General features: G+C 40.9%; 1 protein-coding gene across 27 annotated transcripts in view; it reads left to right on the forward strand.

Moving 5' to 3' along the window:
- The window catches only part of LOC106612695 (dystonin), a 189,989-nt gene that overhangs the window by 36,718 nt on the left and 129,342 nt on the right, over positions 1-23,929 (forward strand). For 20 of the 27 annotated variants that reach the window (XM_014214222.2, XM_014214117.2, XM_014214148.2 and 17 more), the window contains 5 exons: positions 11,540-11,601; positions 14,910-14,999; positions 16,541-16,576; positions 19,501-19,578; positions 20,976-21,068. In XM_014214222.2, the coding sequence (XP_014069697.2) occupies positions 11,540-11,601; positions 14,910-14,999; positions 16,541-16,576; positions 19,501-19,578; positions 20,976-21,068 (359 nt within the window). Of the gene's footprint in view, positions 1-9,668; positions 9,811-11,539; positions 11,602-14,909; positions 15,000-16,540; positions 16,577-19,500; positions 19,579-20,975; positions 21,069-23,929 lie in introns of those variants that run through there. The other 7 variants (XM_014214126.2, XM_014214284.2, XM_014214274.2 and 4 more) reach the window with 3 other exon arrangements.

Raw genomic sequence — 23,929 nt, forward strand, 5'->3', positions numbered from 1 at the left:
ACACACACACACACACACACACACACACACACACACACACACACACACACACATACACTAATACACACACAGGCGCTCATTCCGGATTGATTCACCTCTCCTTGACGTTGTTGAATGGCTCATGTGGTGATAACTCATAGCTCATGTCTAAGGGCACTTTGCCAGCCTCACCTTCAGTCGATGATGGTTGCAGCTTGTCACCCAGGCTCTCTACTGCCATATTGGTGAAGCACTTTCTTTCAAGCAGATTTAGAAAGAGAGGAGATTATCTAAGGATAGCCGAACACCTTATTTCAAATTCACAATAATATTAAATGTAATATTAAAGTTGCTGTTTTATAGTTATTCATTGTGTAAAACCTTGTATCATCGGGCAGGATTTTCCTCCTCTTGTCAGTTGCCCCTAATAGCCATTATGTAATGCTTTGATCTGACTTTCTTGTGTTATTAGCAGAATCATAACAGGACGCCTAATGACATCTCAGTGTAGTAGCTGAGGAAAAGACTATTGGCAGGAGGAGGATGTGGCTCATATCTCCTCTACACACAACCTCCTCTCTAATCAGTTAGCCGGCTCTGACCGGGGAGATGTATGACAGGACCTGCTGGCTGGATCTCTGTGGGGACTCTGAGAGAGAAAGGGAGGCGGGGAGGGAGGGGGAGAGAGAATGATATAGAGGGAGGGAGAGAGGGAGAGAGAGAGAGAGAGAGAGAGAGAGAGAGAGAGAGAGAGGGAGGGAGGGAGAGGGAGGGAGAGAGGGAGAGAGAGGGAGAGAGAGGGAGGGAGAGAGAGAGGGAGAGGGAGAAGAAGCACACTTCTCTTGTAGTTTGATTTCCTGTTTAGCTCTTCGGGGCCTGGACAGGCCTTCAGGCTAGAGCAATGCCTGTTGTAGCCTGGAAGTGTGCCTTTGAAGGCAGTCTGGGCCAGGCGGCGTGCTGTGAAGAACATGGCTGTCTGTTCTTCTGTTCTAGATAACACATACTTCAGATGCTGCCCTGCCCTGAGGAGAGACTGTGATTTTCTCACCGAGAAGGAAGGAGAGGAATGCACCCTTCTTCTCCGACGTCTCTCTCATTCTCTCACCCTCTGTCCCCTGTCCCTTTGTCTTCCTCTCATCTGGATTCCTCACACTGTTGACAACATGTCCGTTAGCGCATCAGCTTGTAATTATGACTATGTAATACAGACAGGGCAGGCTGAGATGCATTGCTGGAAACTAGAGTGGAGAGAGCTGTCTAACAAGACGGTTCAGTAAGGCATCTGTGACGCTGTTGTTTTGTCTACACTGTAAGGAAATGATAGGGTTGTTGTGTTATTGTAAGGCCCTGTTTCTTGCACTCCTTTTGATTTACCTCAGATGACAGGCTGAGCATCTTGACTCTGGCACGGGGGGAGGGGGGGCTTTACTCTACTGGGCTGTTCTGTGAATGAGAGGATGTGCCTGTTTCTGCACTGAGCTGTACTTTATTTTAGGCGTCCTGACTGAAATGGCTGCCAAAAGGTGGCAGTGGTCGGCTGTGCCAAGCAGTCATACACTTGGTGGCCAATTTATTAGGTACACCCACCGAGTACCAGGTTAGACCCCCCTTTGTCTCCAGAACAGTCTGACTGCTTCAGGGCATGGATTCTACATGGTGTGGCGTTGCTCAGTTGGCATAAAGGGACCTAACATGTGCCAGGAAAACATTCCCCACACCATTACCCCACCAGCCTGTACTGTTGACACCAGGCAGGATGGGTCCATGGACTCAAGCTGTTTATGCCAAATCCTGACTCTGCCATCACATGACGCAACAGGAACCAAGATTCGTTGGACCAGGCAATGTTTTTCTGCTCCTCAATTATCCAGTATTGGTGATAGTGTGCCCACTGGAGACGCTTCTTCTTGTTTTTAGCTGATAGGTGTGGTTGTCTGCTGCAATAGCCTATCCATGACAAGGATCGAAGAGTTGTGCATTCCGAGATGCCGTTCTGTTAACTGGCACAATTCGTGCACGATTCTTGACATTCTCCTTCGACCTCTCTTATCAACGAACTGTTTTCGCCCACAGGACTGCCACTGACTGGATTTATTTTGGGTTTTTTTCACACCATTCTCGGTAAACCCTAGACAATGTTAAAAATACAATGTTAAAAGACAATGTTAAAAAGACAATGTTAAAAAAACCAGGAGGGTGCCCGTTTCTGAGATACTGGATCCGGCATGCCTGTCACCAACGATCAAACCACGCTCAAAGTTGTTTAGGTCTCTCGTTTTTCCCTTCTAACGTTCAACCGAACAGTAACTGAATGCCTCAATGCCTGTCTGCTTGCTTTATATAGCAAGCCACGGCCACGTGACTCACTGTCTGCAGGAGCGATCAATTTTCGTGAGCAGGTGTACCTAATAAACTGGCCGGTGAGTGTATACAGTGGCTTGTAAGGCAAAGGTCCCTGTGACATTGATCCATTTCTTTACTTCAACCTTTGTGTGAATGGGAGGCCAGAGAAGTGAGAGAAAGGCCATTGTTTAGTGCCATGGTAGTGTCTCCTTGACTTTGCTTGTTCTTTCCCACCACTGTCTTTGGAAGCTCCTGTCATTGAAAACAGTGCTGCTGCTATTTCCACTCCCTCAGAATTATCTGTCTGGACTGTGGGACTTTTTAGGTGTTTATAAGTACTGCTCTGGGCACACATCATGTGATTTTATGATGGCTTCTCCTTCTATGTACTCAGAAGTCAGAATGAGAGACAGAAGAGAGGAACCTTGGAATAGACAAAACTAAACACTAAACTAAAACGTATTAATTAATTACATAATTTACAAGGCCAACACTCAAATCAAATCAAATGTTATTTGTCACATGCTTCGTAAACAATGGGTGTAAACTAACAGTGAAATGCTTACATATGAGCCCTTCCCAACAATGAATAGAGAAAAAAAGATAAATAATTTACAAATAATAACATGAGGAATACTGTATACACGGGGTATCAGTACCGAGTCGATGTGCAGGGGTATGAGGTACTTGAGGTAGATATGTACATATAGGTAGGGGTAAAGTGACTAGGCAACAGTATATATAATAAATAGTAACAGCAGCGTATGTGATGAGTCAAAAGAGTTTGTGCAAAAAGTGTCATTGCAGATAGTTTGGGTAGCTATATTGTGTAGACAACACCAGACATAGCTCCTAGAATTAGCTCTCTCTCCCAGTGGTTTCTATTTTAAAGACTTACCACAGTATATGACTGATTATAAGCTATAAAATATACTAATTACCCAGACCTTGATTAAATAAACTAAATCTACTTGTAGAATCGCAATGCTTGTCAGTTGTCGAGAACTTGACTTTGAGCCAGTCAGAGAGCACAAACCGTCACGTGGGGGAGATGATAAAAGTGACCAAGAAATGTATCATCCCCTTTTCATCAAAATTGTTTTAACTAAAACAATAAAGCTGCATAAGACATATTTCTTTTCTAGAGCAAGTTTTTACATCTTTTGCATCTAGCTAAGGAGTTTTGTGCTTGAAGAAGGATGTTTTTGTTAGGTTCAGTTTGATAATGTCCCCCTGCGCATTAGTTAGCTTGCTAGCTAATGTTAGCTTGCTAACTGAGCAAGGCAGTCACACACACTTCATATGAAATGAATGGGGTGGTAAGTGCAATACATTGCACACAACACTAAATGCTTTACCAAGCTAGCTATTTAGCTAGTAATTCACTCTCCATTATCACATACTGCCTGTGCTAGATTGCTTGCTAGCTAATGTGAGCTAAACAGTTTGCATTGCCATTTAGCACAATATAGCTAGCTAGCTAACTTACTCCGCTGACTCTCGACAGCTAACAGGTAGCTGCTTCATTCAAAAACAAATCCATTGTGATTTAATTTAATAATGTTGCTAGCTACAGTAGTTATCTAGTTGTGGCCATCTGGTTAGTATCGACAAGGGCTTACTACAAATTTTAGCTAGCTAGCAACAACATTAGCACAACTTGCTAGTTAGCTTACATTAGCTACAGCAGCCACAAGCCAAACACACTACTGCCACGTTGTGGCCTGGAGTGTTTAAACGAAGCAAAACAGAGGTAAAACTGTTCTCAGTGAACAACAAAAAGTGAACTGGCAACAGATTTCTCGGGTCAGATTTCTCGGTGTGTCTGACCCTTAACCGTAGTGGCTATTGATAGCCATGTCGATACACTTCTTTGAAGTCCAAAATGAACACCAACTGTCCCACTGGATCAATGGCTGTCCAGGTTTGACCACGCTGCTGGATGCCTGACCAGGGTCAAATTCAGTAGGGCACACATGCCAGAGCGAAAAACATTATGCATCAGAAAATGAAAGTCTCTATTCTTATTGGACCAATTCAGGTAGTACATCCTCGTTTTTAAATTTCAAAATGTTTCAAAGCATTTTGTGGCGGCAGGTTAGAGCGTTGGGCCAGTAACCGAAAGGTTGCTGGATCAAATCCCTGAGTTGACTAGGTAAAAATCTGTCGTTCTGCTCCTGAACAAGGCAGTTAACCCACTGCTCCCGGGAGGCCGTCATTGTAAATAAGAATTTGTTCTTAACTGACTTGCCTAGTTAAAGAAAGGTTAAATGTAAAAAAAGTATAATATTCTCCGTACTGAAAATAAACATGATTTGAATGGAGGACTGATGTGACATTACTTGAGAGAGTGGAAGTACAGTAAACATGATAAGTTAAAATATATTATGTCATGACTCTAGTTGTAAGTGAAACCAGTTGCACTGTTAAAAGTCACAGCCCTTTTGTTATTGTCAGTCATTATGACTCTCTTCCCTGAAATGGACACCTCTTATCAGTACTTTATCCCTACATGATGCAATGCTGGACAAGCTGGGATTTGTCTGAGTCATATCAGTGCCTTCTGAAAGTATTCACACCCGTTGACTTTTTCCCACATTTTGTTGTGTTACAGCCTGAATTTAAAATGGATTCAATTGAGATGTTGTGCCACTGATCTACATACAATACACCACAATGTCAAAGTGGAAGTTCGTTTTTTGAAATATTAACAAATGAATAAACAAAATAAAGCTGAAATGTCTTGAGTCATTAAGTATTCACACCCTTTGTTATGGCAAGCCTAAATACGTTCAGAAGTACAATTTGCTTAACAAGTCACATAGTAAGTTGCATGAACTCTGTGTGCAATAATAGTGTTTAACAAGATTTTGGAATGATTACTCCATCTCTGTATCCCACACATACAATTATCTGTAAGGTCCCTCAGTCGCGTAGTGGATTTTAAGCACAGATTCAACCACAAAGACCAGGTAGGATTTCCAATGCCTCACAAAGAAGGGCACCTATTGGTAGATGGGTAAAAAAAAGCAGACACTGAATAATCCCTTTGAACATGGTGAAGTTATTAATTATGCTTTGGATGGTGTATTATAACACCCAGTCACTACAAAGATACAGGCATCCTTCCTAAATCAGTTGCCTGAGATTAATGAAATCGCACAGGGATTTCACCATGAGGCCAATGGGGATTTAATTGGCTGTGAGACAAGAAAACTGAGGATCAAAAACATTGTATTTGCTTGTCATCGGCAAGTGAGTTTTTTGGGGATAAAAATAAACAGAATATTGCTAAGCACACATGGAAACCACATGTTTTATGTATTTGATGCCATTCTACTGATTCCGCTCCAGCCATAACCACGAGCCCATCCTCCCCATTTAAGGTGGCACCAACCTCCTGTGCTGGATTTGCTTACCAAGACGACATTGAATGTTCCTGAGTGGCCTAGGTACAGTTTTGACATAATCGGCTTGAAAATATATGGCAAGACTTGATAGTAGCTGTTTAGCAATGATCAACAACAAACTTGACAGAGCTAGAAGAGTTTAAATAAGAATAATGGGCAAATATTGTACAATCTTAGAGACTTACCCAAAAAGACTGTAATCGCCACCAAATGTGATTCTAACGTATTGATTCAGGGGGTTGAATACTTATCAAATCAAGGTGTTTTATTTTTCATTAATCTAAAATATATATATATATATATAATTTTGACATGACAAAGTATTTTGTGTAGATTGTTGGGGAAAAAAAGACAATTCAATCCATTTTAATCCCAATTTGTAAATTTGTTGGGGTGAAAAGTCAAACGGGTGTGAATACTTTCTGTAGGCGCTATATGTGATCACATTAAAACATCTATAAATCAATTAAATAATTATATATGGCCGATGACGTGTAGTTATTACAATGTTATTCAACATATTCCCCTCTGGCATTTTGCCATCTCACACGATGTTCCAATGTTTAACCGGTTAAAAAGTCATTTTCAAAAGTATTCCGCTCCTTTGGTTTTCGACTCCAAAGGGTAACCTTCCAAGTGGAACCTGGCAACAGTGAAAGTGAAACAGACGAATGAAGTCAGAGGTCAAGAGCTGTTAGGTAACACATTTAACACGCTCCTATGGCCCTGGGTGGACTGTTGCACTTCCACACATCAACAGTTAGCATAACCTTAAGTTGTTAATGAGAAACCAAGAGAGGGCCTGGATTCCACACACTCTGTTCGTCTAGCAGTGACCAGATCCTTGTTTTGTTGATGATCCAGACCATGTGTCACGGCCGTCGTAAGGATTGGACCAAAATGTAGCGGGTACATGAATGCTCATATTTACTTTATTGAGAACTTGACACAAAACAAGAAAACGAAAAAACGAACAACAGCTAAACAGTTCTGCAGGCTAACCACAGCAGTGCAAAAACAACTTCCCACAAAAGACAGGTGGAAAAAGGGCTACCTAAGTATGGCTCCCAATCAGCAACAATGATGTACAGCTGTCCCTGATTGAGAGCCATACAGGCCAACACAAAGAAATACACAACATAGAAAAAACATAGAACAATACCCAAAAACCCCGACAACACAAAACAAACACACCCCTGCCACGTCCTGACCAAACTACAATAACAAATAACCCCTTATACTGGTCAGGACGTGACACCATGTGTGCTAATGAGGAGTATATTTACATTTGCCTGTCCTGCAGTGTGTGCATTTGTGTGTAACTTGCAGATTACCAGCTGGATCAACTTCAATGTTGTGGAGAAGGGCTCAAGTAAGGGTCATTAGTTTTGCCAGGCAATGGAGAATATATGATGGGGAATTGCCAGGGCTCACTTGTCAATTTCAATGGGACTTTCCTGGTTGAATAAAATATTAAATAAAAGTCCAAGTCCAACATCACAAGGTTTATTGGATATAAACGTTATAATAATGTGTTGGTGAGTGCGAGTGATGACTATGTTCCAGTATGTTGTGATAAGGTACTGTAGTCATCAGCTGATGGTCATAATGTTTAATCTGACATCATGTTATTTGTTACAGTAGGAAGCTGGGCAGGTCTGAGTAGATCAGATGGGACTGGAACTATTCTCCCTGACTTTAATGGAGTGTTGAGCTGCTAAACCAGCACTGGTATTTATGAGCTCCAGTCCTGACCTATACTACCAATTAGGTGTAATAATGTGGTTGTAAAAGCAGCCTCTGATTACTCTGTATATAATATACCTCATCACACACATTGGTAAGTAATATTGGGTTTTTATGAAGTGATTCTTCACTATTTTAGAAGATTTAAGAAAGATTTATAATATTTCAAAGTGAAATAAGTGTAGGCCCATGTTCACTCAACCTGTCCCTCAAGAGGGCACCATTCTCTAAAGATTACCCCTCTTACACACATTCCACAAACTCAGTGGTACTGTATCCAACCAGCTACTACTGGATTTATTTCAAACTTAAACTGTCATCCTTAGTTGCACCATAATAATGAGCCTTGGTGGTCAATGATACAGCAAATTCATCCTGTCTCTGGGCCTTGAGCAGGGAAGGGTGTTGCCTTGGACACTCCCTGAAGATCCCATTTGTATTAATGAGTCTCTGGCTATCCTCATGTATTATGTAGTAAGCAGCCTCAGGCCACTAGGATCACACATTGTAACGTCCTGAAGGCCTAGCTCAGCTCAGCTCTACCCAGTCGCAGTTGTGATTTACCTAACGGTTATGGAGATAGAGAGCGAGGGAACAGGAGATATATGTTCAGGGAGAGCGGGAGAGAGAAGGAGTGATATAGCAGCAGGTGTCTGGTACACTACTATGGCAGTGGTGGATTTAAAACACTGTACTTTTTTATTAACAAGGGTATAGGCAGGATGGATCATTTTTCCTTTCTCTTCTGTTCACTAACATTTGGCGCAATCCCTAGTCCCAGACTCCCAGCCCAGTAGTGAATTCTCTGTAGCTTTACACACACACTATTTATCTATTAACCAAATGAAAGAGGCAGCTAATAACCACTGACAGTGACAGCACCTTTGAGACACATCTGGAATAGGGATAGGCCTAAATTACCAATCACCCATCAGTATTCAGCGTCAAAACTGACCAATGTATGACCTCATGTTATTGCCTGTTTTTTGCATGGTAATTTTAGGGGAAATATTTTATGTTGTATAGCACTAAGTAAAGTGTATTTGTCTTAATTTCAGTTGGTGTTGTAGTTATTGCCCAACGAGCGCAATTGAGTGTGCTCGGTGTGTTAGATGTGTTTGATGAACCAGGGATTGACATTGTTGTGGGTGATGCACTGTAGGATGTGACAAATGTGTAGTACAAATAAAGCACATACAGTAAAAATGCAGACAGATATTTTTGGATCCAGAATTCATTAAAATACGTTTGCCTTTGAAATTCAAGGACATCAGCCTCACAAACGTGTCACATCTGACATAGAACACACAGTCTGATCTTTTTATAACTGTCTCAGCATGGGCTCACTCCGCTGGGATGTACCACTCATTGCAGAGAAAATTAGATTTGTCAAGGATCTGACAAATTATACTGATTGTCTGGTTAATTTACTGACCTCAGAGTAAGACGGAAAATAGTTAATAACCCATGATGTTCTCTTCAGTAAAGAGCTAATATTATGACAACGTGACTAATTGCCATTTTGATATGCTGTTTTTGGGAGGTTGATTGTTTTGATGAATGGAGTTTTTGTCCAGATTTTGTACGTTTTGCGAGTCTGAGGGGGAAAAAGTGTTTGTATTTTTTGAAATTGAGTCTGTTGGTTGTTGGACGTTATTGCATAAGATTAATCAATTTGTTGATTACATTGCTAGTTAACTTCTCTCTGCCTAAAGACACTACATAAACTTGAATTGCCTTAGTAGTAATCTAATTTATCCATCAGTTAAATACCTATAAGAAATGTAATTGTTAGATCTATTCCTAGGTTCTACTCAACATTCGATTAGACAAACAAGCTTTAACATACTGTAGCTGCATACAGGCTACTGCAGTAGTATTCTCCAAACTGATGCCCCCTCCTGTTTTAGATTTAAAGTGTCATTCTAAAAAATAGGTTAATAATCATAAAAATACCCTTTCTCCTTTTCTTAAGGAGCCTTATTAGTCCCTTAATGGCATTGAGCCGCATTGTGCTGTGACCTTAAGTAAACACTAAACATGGTAGAAAACCTCTGAGTTGCTGTGGAAAATCTGACAGGACTCATTCTGGATGCTTGACGAGAAGGGGAGCAGCGGCAAGCTGTGCTAGAGGTTGGCAGGCAGGGAGGAGGAGTCTGTTGCTGCTCCTTCAGTAACGTCGGTATCGCACACACATGCCGTCCCTCTGCCGGGACCATGATGCACTCTCTCCAGAGCCCCCGGGAGCTAACTATGGCTAGGGAGATGTGGCACCTGCTGGGGCGTGACGGGGAACTCAGCGCTCACCTGGTGACGTTGATGTGCTGCATGGGTCAGTATCTCTTCCTGCTTCACTTTACTCCATTCACCATCCAGAATCCAAGGATTGGGAATTTCAGTTGCTGACTGAGCGTGGAAGTTTGCCGCTAGTTTCTCATTTAGAAGGGGACTTTAAACCTCCCAAGGCTAAAATCTGTTGTGTTATGCTGTGTTGTAAAAGGAGGAGGTTATCTATGTTATTTGCATTTTGGTTCCAAAGTCAAAGAAGATGCAGATTGCATGATTTACTGGGCTTGTGATTGGTATCAATGTCTTCCTCTGAGGGCTTATATCAGATGGACCTTTAGGCCGAAATATAAAGTAGGACAGACAGGTATCTGGCCTGAATCCTGAATCCCACTTGGCAGCTTTCTCTCTTAATCTTCCTGTGTGAGACAGGTAATGCAGAGAGAAGTAAGGAGGGTCTCTCCCCCCAAGCTGTGTGTCTCAGAACCATTAGCCTACTGCCATGTGCAGTGTTGTACAGTAATGGATTTTGTTAGGCTAATGATACAGAAATATAGTATGGGGATTTTGTCTGTGTTAGATTCTCTGAGCAAACGTTTTTGTCTGTGTAGCATACCTGGCGAAAGTTTGCCTTGACAGCTCACAATTGAGCCTTTATGTTTCCATTTCTATCCCAGAGAGACTCAGGTCTGTGAGAGCCTGCATGTGGAAGCAGCCAGTCTGGTTGTCATGGGTACAGGAAACACAAAATAATGTGGTAGACCGTGGACAATACTGAAGCATGAGTAATGGAAGCTATGCCTCATGCATTGAAGTTCATTCTTTTTCATTACGCTTCCAAAAATATCAATGTCTCTGGAGACTACTGTATTCACTAGAAATTAACCCACATGTGTAAGAGTATTAGGATAGTCTTGTATCTAATCATTATGTATGCAGTAGTTCAGAAAGGAAATGTGTACATGTAACCATTTATTCGAAAATATAACAATGCATAGTCTTTTGCGTTAGGGCTCGGCTCCTTCAGGGAAGCTCACTGCCAGAGCGAAGCATCATTTGAAGATGATAATATAAGTACAGGCAGTGAGCACGATATTAGGGCAGTCCCCGAATAAAACAAATGTTGGTCGACCGAGGTCGTCTGTTCTTTCGACCAATCGGGTTGGTCGAAATGTTCAAACGTGTATTTTTCCATATATAGACACACCCTATGTTTGAATAAAATCAACTATATGTAGGCTACTGAGCTTGTCTGCTGCTTTAAGCACTGTGATAAAAAAAAAAATCTCCAACGACCAACAGCCTATCGACCAGGGTGGTGGTGGGATTTAAGAAACAGCAAGCATAGAGAGTAACAGCTAGATACAGCAGCGCGGCAGCAAGAGACACCAGCGACATCCAGCTTCGAGGAAGCATGTGTAGAAGTGGTCAACTTAAATAGACCGCATGTAAGTAGAGTGCAAATCCAATTGGTGCAATATCCGCTGATGCCACCACACTCGGATTCCCTTCTGAACTGACTCCGCCGAGTGAAACATATACAGTACATTGATAAGAGGAATGAACGGCTGGCTCATTGTAGTAGTAAATCACAATTCCACTTGTCATGCAAATGACCATCCCCTCTGTGTGTGTGTGTGTGTGTGTGTGTGTGTGTGTGTGTGTGTGTGTGTGTGTGTGTGTTTGTGTCTGCATGTGTGTCTTAAAGTTACACCATGCTTACTGTATGTATGTAAAGTACTTTGCTAAATGTCTTTTTTGTGTATTTTTCTCAGATGAAAGAGACAGAGTGCAGAAAAAGACTTTTACAAAATGGATAAACCAACATCTCCTGAAGGTAAGAATTGATTGTCCGCAGAGCTTCTTTTAGAAACATGCTGTACCATTCATTTTATTTCCCAATTCATTGTTCCTTTTTTTGGATTGGGGAGACTTTCTTTGGCCTTCCAGTTCAATGATCTACGTAGAGACTGTAATATGAGAGAGAGAGTTAGGACTACAGTATGTGTTAATATTGTTGACTTGTATCACAGTTACGGTGGTAGCTACTAGCTACGTTCAGTCTAGAGATGCACATTAATCATGAACATCTCTTGATTTTTCCATGTCACTAAGACTCTTGGAAATTAGGAATCCGGTCCCATGGGTAGATTATTTCTCACATACCTCAATGCCTAATTAGTGTATTGTACCTCCACCTCTCTGTCCTCACCTTTAGGCCGTACTGGGTTGAAATGGTTACTGTTTTTACAACAGTGATGGTATAATGGTCATGATAATGGAAAGACAGTGGGGCTGGGAATTGCCAGGGACCTCAAGATAGGATATTTATTGCGGGACTTAGGTGCCAATACAATATGCATTGCAATTCTCATGATTCTATATGTGTATTGCAATTCGATTTGCAATGTGATGCTCCAAACGTATTACTCACTAAATGTCTGCTGCTGAGAGACAAGAGGGACCATGAGAAAACAAGTTTTGATCAGTCAAGGAAATAAAATTGCTTAAAACATTTTCGCTCACTATTTAAAAAGAAGCTATAAAATGAAAAATACATGCGTTTTGGCGCAGGTACAGCTGACTAGCTCTAGCTAACGCTACCTACAGTAGCAAAAAACATCACTGAAAGACAGGCTGTTTCATGTTTTAGTCCTGTCAGTTTCCATGAAGATTAACTATACTGTGTCATTACCTGATGAGGTGAATAACCCATTGAAGAGTGATCAGCAAAGCACCACAGCCTTTCATCCTGGGCTACATAACTGATGATAGATGTTTAGCAGAGGTGCTAATGGGAGATGGCATTTGCTAGCTTGCCAGAGTTTGTACTAACTGCATATCTTCTTCCACCCATTCCGTGATGCGGTATACATGTACCCAGTCATTTTCATTGACTCCGAAAGAATCTAAATTGCTTTGGTTCATCTGCCATGGAATTAGGGATCCCCTTGGCAGAGGCAGAGTAACTGATTCAATGATTAATTTCCCACTTTCCCATATTGTAAAACAGTATATGAGCAAGCATAAACTATATCAAGACAAGGTGTTTATTATGCATGCAAATCCATGCCAGTTTATTGTGTAATGTGCTTAGGGAGCGAGTTGTAATCCCGTTTTTGTCACCTATTCAAGTGATTTAGCCTGATTTATTTGGTCGAAGGCAAAAGTGTTGTAAACCCCCTAAGCTAACACATGGCACAGCTGTGTGTCAATGTGATCCTGTTTGGAGTGACATTTTATGTTGCTAGGGCAGTGGAGCAGGATTATTGGAGTAATGTTGCAACGATGGCATGAGTTACAAGGCTCAACTTTTTTTATACTACAGATGGAGGTCGAATATTTTGGCTATTTGAGCTCAATTATGCCATATTTCATTATTTTCCCCATCATCTTAGATGTTGTTGCCGGTACTACAAACTGTAATACAATATCTGAATTTGAGAGTGAACTGTACCCATGGAAAGAAAGGCATTTTAACTACTGTACTCTCTAGTGCCAGGGTCAACATGCCTTATCCCCTGTGACATTGTCCGGGGGAGTTTAAAAGTGCTGAGTAATAGTGGGAGGAAATATTTGGCTGACCAACTTGTAACAGGGGATCCAGGGAGCGGGTCTATTTTGGCCCCACAGCTGTGCCTGCTTGCTGGGGTTATGTGGGAGAGAGGAGAGGGGCCTGCCGCCTAGCCTGGGTAAAAGCAGGCCACCGGGCAGCTGGGGGATTTCACAGGCCTGGTGATATTCAGGACAGGAAGAAGGGGAGATGGGCCTACTGGGAGGAGAAAGCCTGGGACTGGAGTTGTTAAGTGTGGGGTCAGGGTGAAGTTATTTGAGGGCCATGGATATGTGTCAAAGCCATGTGCTCCCTCTGTTATACAGAGGTAGGGCACTAGTGTCTGAAGGTAGGTAGGGAACCTGATGGGGAATTATGCTAATAAGGCCTTTTTATTTGTATTTATTAAGGATCCCCATTAGCGGCTACTCTTTTTAGGTTTCAGCAACATTAAGTCAGTCATAAAAAATATTACATGACATTACATATCACAACACTTTTCACAACACATTAAGTGTGCGCTCAGGCCACTACTCCACTACCACATATCTACAACACAAAATCCATGTGTACGTGTGTGTAGAGTACGTGTTTTAGCATGTATGTGAGTGTTTGCTGTTGCATCTTTGAGAGAAATGTTGGGACCAAATAACCCTGATTCCCAGCCTCTTTACAGCATGTCAGTTACAGTCAGTGGAGATTTTTGGCTTCATGTTTAAATGGACATGCTAATCTATATCATACATTGCCTTTGGCAGATCTTCTTTGCATTTAACTATATGATGAACTCAGCACTGTGCTTACATTGTCATTACAAGCCGTTTGGGAAGAAAGACAGACAAACCCTGTCAGTAAGGTTTTCTCTGACATACAAAGATATTTTATAGCAAAGATTCACCCTCTTAGTCTACATGACAAACAGCAGATGTGTGGAATGGGTGAAAAGGTTCGATTTTGTATGAAATAAATGAATAATTCACAGCAGACAGTATCTGCTGTGAAGACTGTTCTCATTGTATGGAAACCAGAGGTTGGCCCCCAAGACAATGTTCTTCTTATCAGCTACTCATAACAGATCTCATCCCTGGTACCTTACAGACACCAATTGAGTCTATGAAATGCAGGCTCAGTCAGACCGGAGACATCTCCCTCACATACACCACTAATCACAGAATGGAATGTGGCTGTTGGTTTCCATCACTTCATCAGTTGCCAGCCCAAGCTTTAGAGGCTCCTCTCAGTTCACACAGACACAGATGAGAGAGTTCTAAGAACCCTATTCTATTGCACAAAACAACCTTTCGATGCATAAACAGTATTAAACATAATCTTGTAATCTATCACAGATTCTAATCACACCTGGGTCAAATACATTGTGTCAAGTACTGGAGCTGCACTTGATTTAGTTTTCCCACTTCAATGCAATAGGCTCAAAAGTGCAAACTCCAAGCTAAATTGACGTACTATTTGACACAAGACTGATTTCAATATTCCAATAGATATGCACCCTCATCATGTTTAATACTGCCCTCCCTAGTGCCTTAATGATTTCAACAGGAAGAGATAATGACATTCCTTTCCTCTGGCCTTAGGTCCGGAAGCATGTAAATGACCTGTATGAAGACCTACGAGATGGACATAACCTGATCTCACTGCTGGAGGTCCTGTCTGGCCAGTCATTGGTGAGTAGTGTGTTGTCATGGTAATGTAGCTCTAGCCTGTTATCACCCCTCATGTATATGTTATGAGTCAGAGGGTATGTCTAAAATGGAACCTTATTCCATAGGATACTTTTGACCAGAGCTCATATATTGTAGGGAATAAGGTGCCATTTTTCAAGACATTTCCTTTTTGGAAATGTGCTTGTATACTTGAAAGAAAGGTTTGAATAGAGAGTGACATTATAAGTGATGGTTTGCCTGGCTTCTAAACCCCTAGATAACACAATTAATTCCATTGTTTGATTCTGATTAAAGTAAAGGGAGTTTTCATATATGATTTCTGTTCCCTGGTGCAGTATCACGTTGCATGAGAATTCCAGGAAAGTACAATTTCCTTCACACAAGAAATGTAAATAAGAGTTCAGGGTCCACTTTTTCAGACACATACACTCTTAGAAGAAAAGGGTTCCTGAAGGGGTTCTTCATCTGTCCCCATAGGAGAACCCTTTTTGGATCCAGGTAGAACTCTTTGGGGTTCCACGTAGAACCCTCTGTGGAAAGGGTTCTTCATCCCACTGGGCACAGACGTCATCTCAACGTCTAGTTTTGATTTACATTTGGTTGAGAGGTCAACTATCGTGAAATCAACCAAAAAATATAACATGTCATTGGATTTAGGTTAAAAGTTGGGTTAAAAAAATACAAAATTCCCTTACGTTGTTGACTTTTTGAAAATCCAATTCAGTTGCAACCAGTTTTTGCCCAGTGGGATGGAACCCAAAAAGGTTCTAACTGGAACCAAAAAGTGTTCTTTAAAGGGTTTTCCTATGGGGACAGCCGAAAACCCTTTTATGTTCTAGATAGCACCTTTTTTTCTATGAATGTATTATATCACTTTGTTTATCAATCGGGTCCTAGATCCTGAAGCAACCTCTTAAGCAAGGACCAGAATTTACTTTGTTTTTATATACACTTAAAGCCCACATATAGAGTATATTCTACAGCTATAGTGTCGATCAGATGCATCAATCAGATATGTGAAAACGCCCCAAGACCATTTATGCTACAAGGCTTGGGAGAAACTAACTGCATTACAATGTTTTCAATGTTTGTAATGTCATTGCATTCCAAAAAAAACACGACTTGAAAGAAATTATGGCTGGATTGGAGACGTAGGAATTTTGATTTAAGGCTGTTTGTTATTACTCAAATGTCATACTCAAATGTCATCACATTAGAGAATATGAAAATGAATCATAATCATAGCTGTCTTTGATGTCAGTTGTTTGGTGGGTTGCAGCAGCATGCGTTCTCTGTAACTCGTGAGGAGAAATTAGGTTCCCTCTAAAATAGGTGTAGCTAATATTTCTCCTTGAAGTCGCCCACACGTTCTTTTGTTTACATCCTGTTTCCTCTCTACCCTCTTCCTCCTCCTTTTCTTCTATTTTGGAATTGTTCTGTTCATTTTACGTCCTCCTTTTCATTTGTCCAACTTGTGTCCTTGTCTATTTGTCTCCCCCTTGTGTTTCTTTCCTGCGCTCACGTTTACTCGGCCTGGTAAGCCAAGGGAGCGTGATTTCCTCAAGACATTGCGGTTGGTGAGTTCGGCAGAAGCATGTGCGGTTGAGCAGCATGGAGATGAGCAGGTTAATGATAAGGGGGTTGGTGTGGTTCGCCGTCCTCCCCCTTGTAACACAACTAATGCAGCGCGTTCCGTGGACATTAACGAGTGGAACAACAATCCCACCACAAGCTTTTTACTTTAGTGGCCCGTAGAAAGCACTTTAGCAATCTGTTTATATGGTTAGGTCAAGTTGCATTCTCTTTGATTTTATGATAGAAGTTTGTGTGCAACACTGTGTAGAACAGGGAGTGGCCCACTGTATGGCTTTAGAATTGCTAGCTGAGAAACTGAGATGGATTACATGATGGAAATGTGCTTGGCTTATGAACTAAAGGCCCAAGATCATGTTCAAATCATTGTTTTTTCTCAACAACAAAAAAACATACACTACCCTTTCAAAAGTTTGGGGTCACTTAGAAATGTTGTTTTTGAAAGAAAAGCAAATTTTTTGTCCATTAAAATAACATCAAATTGATAAGAAATACAGTGTAGACATTGTTAACGTTGTAAATGACTATTGTAGCTGGTGACGGCTGATTTTTAATGGAATATCTACTTAGGCGTACAGAGACCCATTATCAGCAACCATCACTCCTGTGTTCCAATGGCACGTTGTGTTACCTAATCCAAGTTTAGCATTTTAAAAGGCTAATTGATCTTTAGAAAACCCTTTTTGCAATTATGTTAGCACAGCTGAAAACTGTCGTTCTGATTAAAGAAGCAATAAAACTGGCCTTCTAGAAGGCCAGCATCCCGGAGTCGCCTCTTTACTGTTGACGTTGAGACTGGTGTTTTAAGGTTACTATTTAATGAAGCTGCCAGTTGAGGACTTGTGAGGCATCTGTTTCTCAAACTAGACACTCTAATATTCTTGTCCTCTTGCTCAGTTGTGCACCGGGGCCTCCCACTCCTCTTTCTGTTCTGGTTAGAGCCAGTTGGCGCTGTTCTGTGAAGGGAGTAGTACACACGAGATCTTCAGTTTCTTGGCAATTTCTCGCATGGAATTGCCTTCATTTCTCAGAACAAGAATAGACTGATGAGTTTCAGAAGAAAGTTCTCTGTTTCTGGCCATTTCGAGCCTGTAATCGAACCCACAAATGCTGATGGTCCAGATACTCAACTAATCTAAAGAAGGCCTGTTTTATTGCTTCTTTAATCAGAACGACAGTTTTCAGCTGTGCTATCATAATTGCAAAATGGTTTTCTAATGATCAATTAGCCTTTTAAAATGATAAACTTGGATTAGCTAACACAACGTGCCACTGGAACACAGGAGTGATGGTTGCTGATAATGGGCCTCTGTACGCCTATGTAGATATTGCATCAAAAATCAGCTGTTTCCAGCTACAATAGTCATTTACCACATTAACAATGTCTACACTGTATTTCTGATTAATTTGATGTTATTTTAATGAACAAAAAATGTGCTTTTCTTTCAAAAAATAAGGACATTTCTAAGTGACCCCAAACTTTTGAACGGTAGTGTATATTGTGCATGCCATAGTAAAGTAAAAGAACAGCACCATGCACTTCTGTCTTGGATTGCAAGCGCATGTACAAATGAATCACATTACTGTGTGATTCACAACATCTCTGCCTGGGCCTTTAAGTCCATCCTCAGTAGCTTTGTGCATCATTGAGCCATACAATCAAACTGAACATCAACCTTTATGAACCATTGAACGTTTTTCATCAGATAGTGGCTTTCTATTGTATTCAATGAATACACACAGAAGGCCACTTGACTGATTGTACCAAGTTAATTAGGTGAGCTATTGAGGAAAAGTCTTCTGTGAATGTTGTCACTCTGCTATTGAAGTGAAAGGGATTCCTCCGCCTCTTCTCTTGGCCAGCCAGGAGAGTAGTTACTGAATCCAGAGTGCTGTACTGCAGCTCATCCCTGGGTCGTATTCTGCCGCTGTGGATCGGCATGGGGACTGGCCGGCTTGTGACGCAGTTTCCATCTCATTATCTCATGCTGTGTCCCTCCATTGTGCTCCTGTGTCCGTCACAGGAGTTTGTCTGTCTTCTCACATCATGACACTTAGTCCTCACAGCTATATGAATCCTAGATGCTTTTTGGAACTGGGAAAGGTCTTTATTGTTTGTGTGATTAGTCCTCATTGGAATGAGTTTATCACTCATTTCCGGTAAACTCCTGCCCAATTCAGCACTGATTCTATCAGATTATGTGTTCTGTCAGTTCACAGTTTGAGAGTACATAGATACATGTATTTTCTATCTCGTAAATGCAGTGTGTACCAGTTGCATAATTTCAGATAAATCTAGGGTATGGCAAAGTAATACAAATGCTAAGACATTTGATGAAAATTCTTCTCAAATGAATTTTAATCAAATTGAAGCTAATTTACTGCATTTCTACACTCTAGTTTATTTTAATGTCAAGTCAAGCAGCAGTTACCTAGCCAAAGCCATCTACTACAGCCATCTTTATCTCTGCACAGTTTTGAGAAAAAGTTGCGCTGTTCCCTACAGCTGCATAGATGCGCTGTCCATAAAGCTAGCTAGCCATACAAACAGCCTTTCCTCCCACTCCCAGGCATCCACATGGTCCTAAAGTCAGCCCACTGATACCACTAAACTGCATTTGCCTTTTAATCAGGGTTGGAATTGTTTCCGTAACCTATTTTAAATTGTTCGTATAGAGCTAGGGTATGGCGACTGGTGTGTAGTAATTGCAGTGTTTTGTAGACCACCCTGGCTCCGGATTTGTTTGTTACCTCCCTTTTGGGTTTTCTCTCTTTCCCTCAGCAGATGAGTGGGTAAGACCCTGGCAGCGGCATGTCCGGTGGTGAGTCTCTGGTCCTTGGAAAGGGAGAGACCACATGGCAGTCACTAACGTGTCCCCCTCTTCCCGTTCCTCCTCTATGCCCACAGCCTCGGGAGAAAGGGAGGATGCGTTTCCACAGACTCCAGAATGTACAGATAGCACTGGACTACTTAAAGAGGCGGCAGGTAAGGACCAATCACATTTGCCGAAATGCTAGAACATATGTGTAGAGGAATTTCTGATAACCATTTCACCATGTGAAGATATTGAAAAGCACACTGAATGTCCACATCAAAACAGAAACCCTGCTCATACCATGACAGGGCTAACCAATATCATTACCTCATAAAGGGTTCAATACCTCCCTCATCATGACTCACAATAGAGGACATGCTGAATCCATCTCCCAAGGGTGGTTACATCTCTGATTGCCCCTCCCCCACATCCACCACAGTCAGGAAGTGATAGAGATGGAGAACAGTGCTCACTGCTCAGCTGCAGCCTGCCAGACATGACGTCAGTGAAAGCAACCCAAGGCCTGAGACAAAGGATTCATAGATCATTAAATTATGCCATTGTTTTAATGACATACCAGGCCCATTCACACCTCATTCATATTCATAAACAGACAAATTAAAGATTCACATGCTTTTTTTCTATCCTGCTGTTGATTTTAAGACTGTACTGTATCACAATAAGGGTAGCAGTAGCATCAATGTTGCAATGAACTGTGGGAAGGATAGATAAGATATTATATTATTACAAATAGCTATGCCCAGACTTGAAGAAGCACAATTTAGAGGGTGAAAGAAAATTGCCTCTGCTTTCGGTTTCACTGCTTGCTCTCTCATAATAAAATAAAATGGCATTTATTTGCACAACAGGGATTGTCATGCATATCAATGAAAGGCCATGATTTAAACATCATGGCAAATTATTTTCAATCAAATTAGGTAGAGTACCAAGCATGACAATTTTAGCCATTGGACCACAATAAAGTATTTGCATATGGAATGATGGATATTTGTTTGGAACAATATCAAACTGCATTGGTTTATTAGAATGAGGACATGATATTTCAGCACATGACATTTCAACACATTACTATAAGCTACCACACTATAGTGCCGCCTTGTGGTATAGAGGTTTGGACTCAAGGCCACATAATAATAGTAAACTGTGATTTACTAGCACAACTTCGTTACCAGCATCTGTTTTGGGGATTTTCACTTGTTCTAAAAAGAGTATAGACATTACTCATTTTTATGCATCATTTTAAAGGGGATTTATAAATGATCTATTACGGTGAGTATGACACTAATACTGATGAACATATTCAAATTCTCACTAATGTGTATGTACACTGTTTATTACAAGTTTATTAAAGACATATTAATAGGTTTTGGAAATAGAGACATCTACAGCTGTCCTTCAGGGATGTTAACCTACCCTACTAAGAATAAAGGTGCTTTGCGGATCAATATAAAACATTTCTTAAGCTGTTTAAGTTGATGTAGATTTGGAATGCATCACTTCTGTGTATCATGCTTATTAGCCAACTGTTTATAACTCTTTTCTTCAGGTCAAGCTAGTCAACATCAGAAATGATGACATCACAGACGGGAATCCCAAATTGACGCTGGGATTGATATGGACCATAATTCTGCACTTTCAGGTAAGAGTTCATCTCAAATCACACATTTTGTTCATACTGTGTTTTTCATTTTCCGGCTGTGTGAATCAGTGTGCTAGTATCCTATCTCCATTGCTGTATTTTTTTCTTAGCAAATGATAATCAGTGTGCATATGCTAGTGTTATTATTGTTAATTTGGTTGAGGATTAGGATGACCATATCCAGCTATATTATGCCACGCATGGAGCTGGGAGATGAGGTCTCTTGTTTTGACCAAATTAAGATATCTGTAATTTAAAAGGTTCTGGATTGAGGTATTACGTTTCTCTTACATTTTACAGAAAATGCTAGTATATTGAAGCCAGTGTGATTGAAAAGCTAACGTGTTGCTTAAACTCGCTACAGTTCTGTATGTTTTAGGATTTGCTTGCATAAGACTGACATTTGGTTCTGTTTGAACCATCTAAACCAGTGATCACCAACTGGTCGATCGTGATCGACTGGTTGATCTTCAAGGCATTCCTAGTCGATCCCCAAACATTTCTGTTGAAAAGCCAACGATATAGGCTTGTGCTACTTTTTGGATTTTTTTTTGTGTTGCTAGCCTGCGTGAGATTTCAAAACTTTTAAAACCATAACCAGAGAGAGACTGTCAAAGAATACAGCAAAGGGCTGATGTTTTTATGAGTGAGTTCATGTTAAACATTTTATTCAGCACTGTCAACACTGTTTTTATTCAACACTAAAACACACTTTTCCATACTTTCACTCACACAGCAGCTGCAATGAATGAGTAGCCAAGTGTATTAGCAGCTCGTCGTGTTTATTTTAATATTAAGGAATATTTCACTTTCTGTGGTCATAGGAACAACATGAATTTGTGCATGTGGCAGATGCAGTGTGACTCGAGTTTCGCCATCAGGTGGAAGACAGTGTCCCCTCTCTGGTAGGGCTGTTGCGGAGACCATATTACTGTCACACTTAATGAGAGCTCATGAGCATAAGAAACAATGCCTTTTTCCCCAAACTTTTTCGAATTATAGTCGCACACCTCATGTAGCCTTGCCCATAGGCCTATATGTTTTGATAAGGTTTAAGGTAAGCACATTAATCTGCTTTACAAGGGATGTAGAGCCTAACTAGCATACATAAGCAGCGTGTGAGTTTCAAGTTTGGGGAAGATAGTTTTCACCATAAAAATGCACCTTTATAATAAAAGCATTACATGCATAATTGCATTTGCGATCACTTTTGATAAAGGTGTTTTCCGCTAATGGAACATTTGTGCTTATAGTCTACTACCATGTGCGCATTGCTGCGCTTATAATGTGAAGAAATAGCGTAATAGTTTATCAGCATTTTAATCTACACGTTCTGATCTGTTGCGTCAGGCACATTGTGTAATTTGGGATCTATCGCATCCCACAACTGTCCCAGATTGTGTTTGGAATATTTATTTCTCGCACAAAATAGAAAAGGTCAATGTTTGTACTGTGGGTGAAAGTAGATTGACATAGGCTAGTGCTTTTGCTGTTTGTTAGGCCATCTTGTTCCTAAGTGGCGAGTGGCACAGCGGTCTAAGGCACTGCATCTCAATGCTAGAGGCATCACTACAGACACCCTGGTTCGAATCCAGGCTGTATCACAACCGGCTGTGATTGGCCCAACGTCATCTGGGTTTGGCCGGTGTAGGCCGTCATTGTAAATAAGAATTTGTTCTTAACTGACTATTTGGTTAAATAAATAAATAAAATAAATAAATAATCTTCAGTATACACCTAGGAATTGGATAAGGACACGCGCAGTTGCGTCTCCAATGTGTCTGTCTTCACCTGTAGCCTGTGAGAAAGACCCGATCACGTGATGGAGAGCCATGTGAGTGAGGTGTGATGCTCAGCACTCAGGGAGAAGGGCACAACGGTCACTGGCCTCAAATTACATAGATTTTTTTAGGGTGCATTACGGCTACACAAAGGAGATGCCGCCGTGAAATTCTAGGCATGTCAAATTGTGAATGAGTGACTGATGTAGTGTGTACAGCCTGCGCAAAAAAACTAAGCAGAGCTCATCCCTTTCAAGTGACTTTTTTCAAATCGTCATTAGTCGCATCATGCAGCCTTACAATGTATTAAAAATCAAAACATATAGCACAACTTTTGTAGAACAACTAAACTTACATTAACTCTAAATTAAGCATATACTGTAGGAATACCTATTTATTTGTTAGCCACTCAACACAGAATAGCCGTATGTGTGCACTCCCTCAAATCATTTGGAGAAAATATCCTTTCTATTTTGATCAACTTCGTTCAATTGTATTCTTCAAACTATAAAATAATGGCACAGAATTCTAAGCAAATCTTGTCTGCTAAATGAACTAGTGTAACCCACAGCCATTTGGCATAGCCACATTAGGACCTAACATAAGGACAACTCAGAGTAGGCTATTCTGTTCTTCTGAAATAGACTACATTTTCTTCATATCATGCTTCTTTAGACCTGTCAAAAAAAGAACATTGATTTATTGTGAAGGTGTAGGCTATATTACATGGATTTATTATACTTTTTAAAATGTAGATGTTCCAAAGGTCTGTATCAGTGGCTTGTGTGGAAGCCAGGAGATGCTAAATGTATTTATGTTAATTAACAGTCAATTTCCATGAGACCGACAGTTATTTGCTTGACAATTACCGGCTGACGAAAGTTTGTGACCGCCACAGCCCTACTCTCTGGTCAGTCTCACTGGAGGAAAGGAAGGAGAGAGCAGTGACCCCGAGAGGCGGACCGGACCCTCTGCTGCTCTCACCCTCCCTCGGTTGAGACTAATGCAGTGTTAATAAAAACTTGGAACTCGGAAATCTCAGACTTCCAACTTCAGTGTGTTCAAGCCAACGGGAAACTC

The sequence above is a fragment of the Salmo salar genome, chromosome ssa01 (assembly GCF_905237065.1).
Source record: "Salmo salar chromosome ssa01, Ssal_v3.1, whole genome shotgun sequence".
NCBI classification, from domain to species: Eukaryota; Metazoa; Chordata; class Actinopteri; order Salmoniformes; family Salmonidae; genus Salmo; species Salmo salar.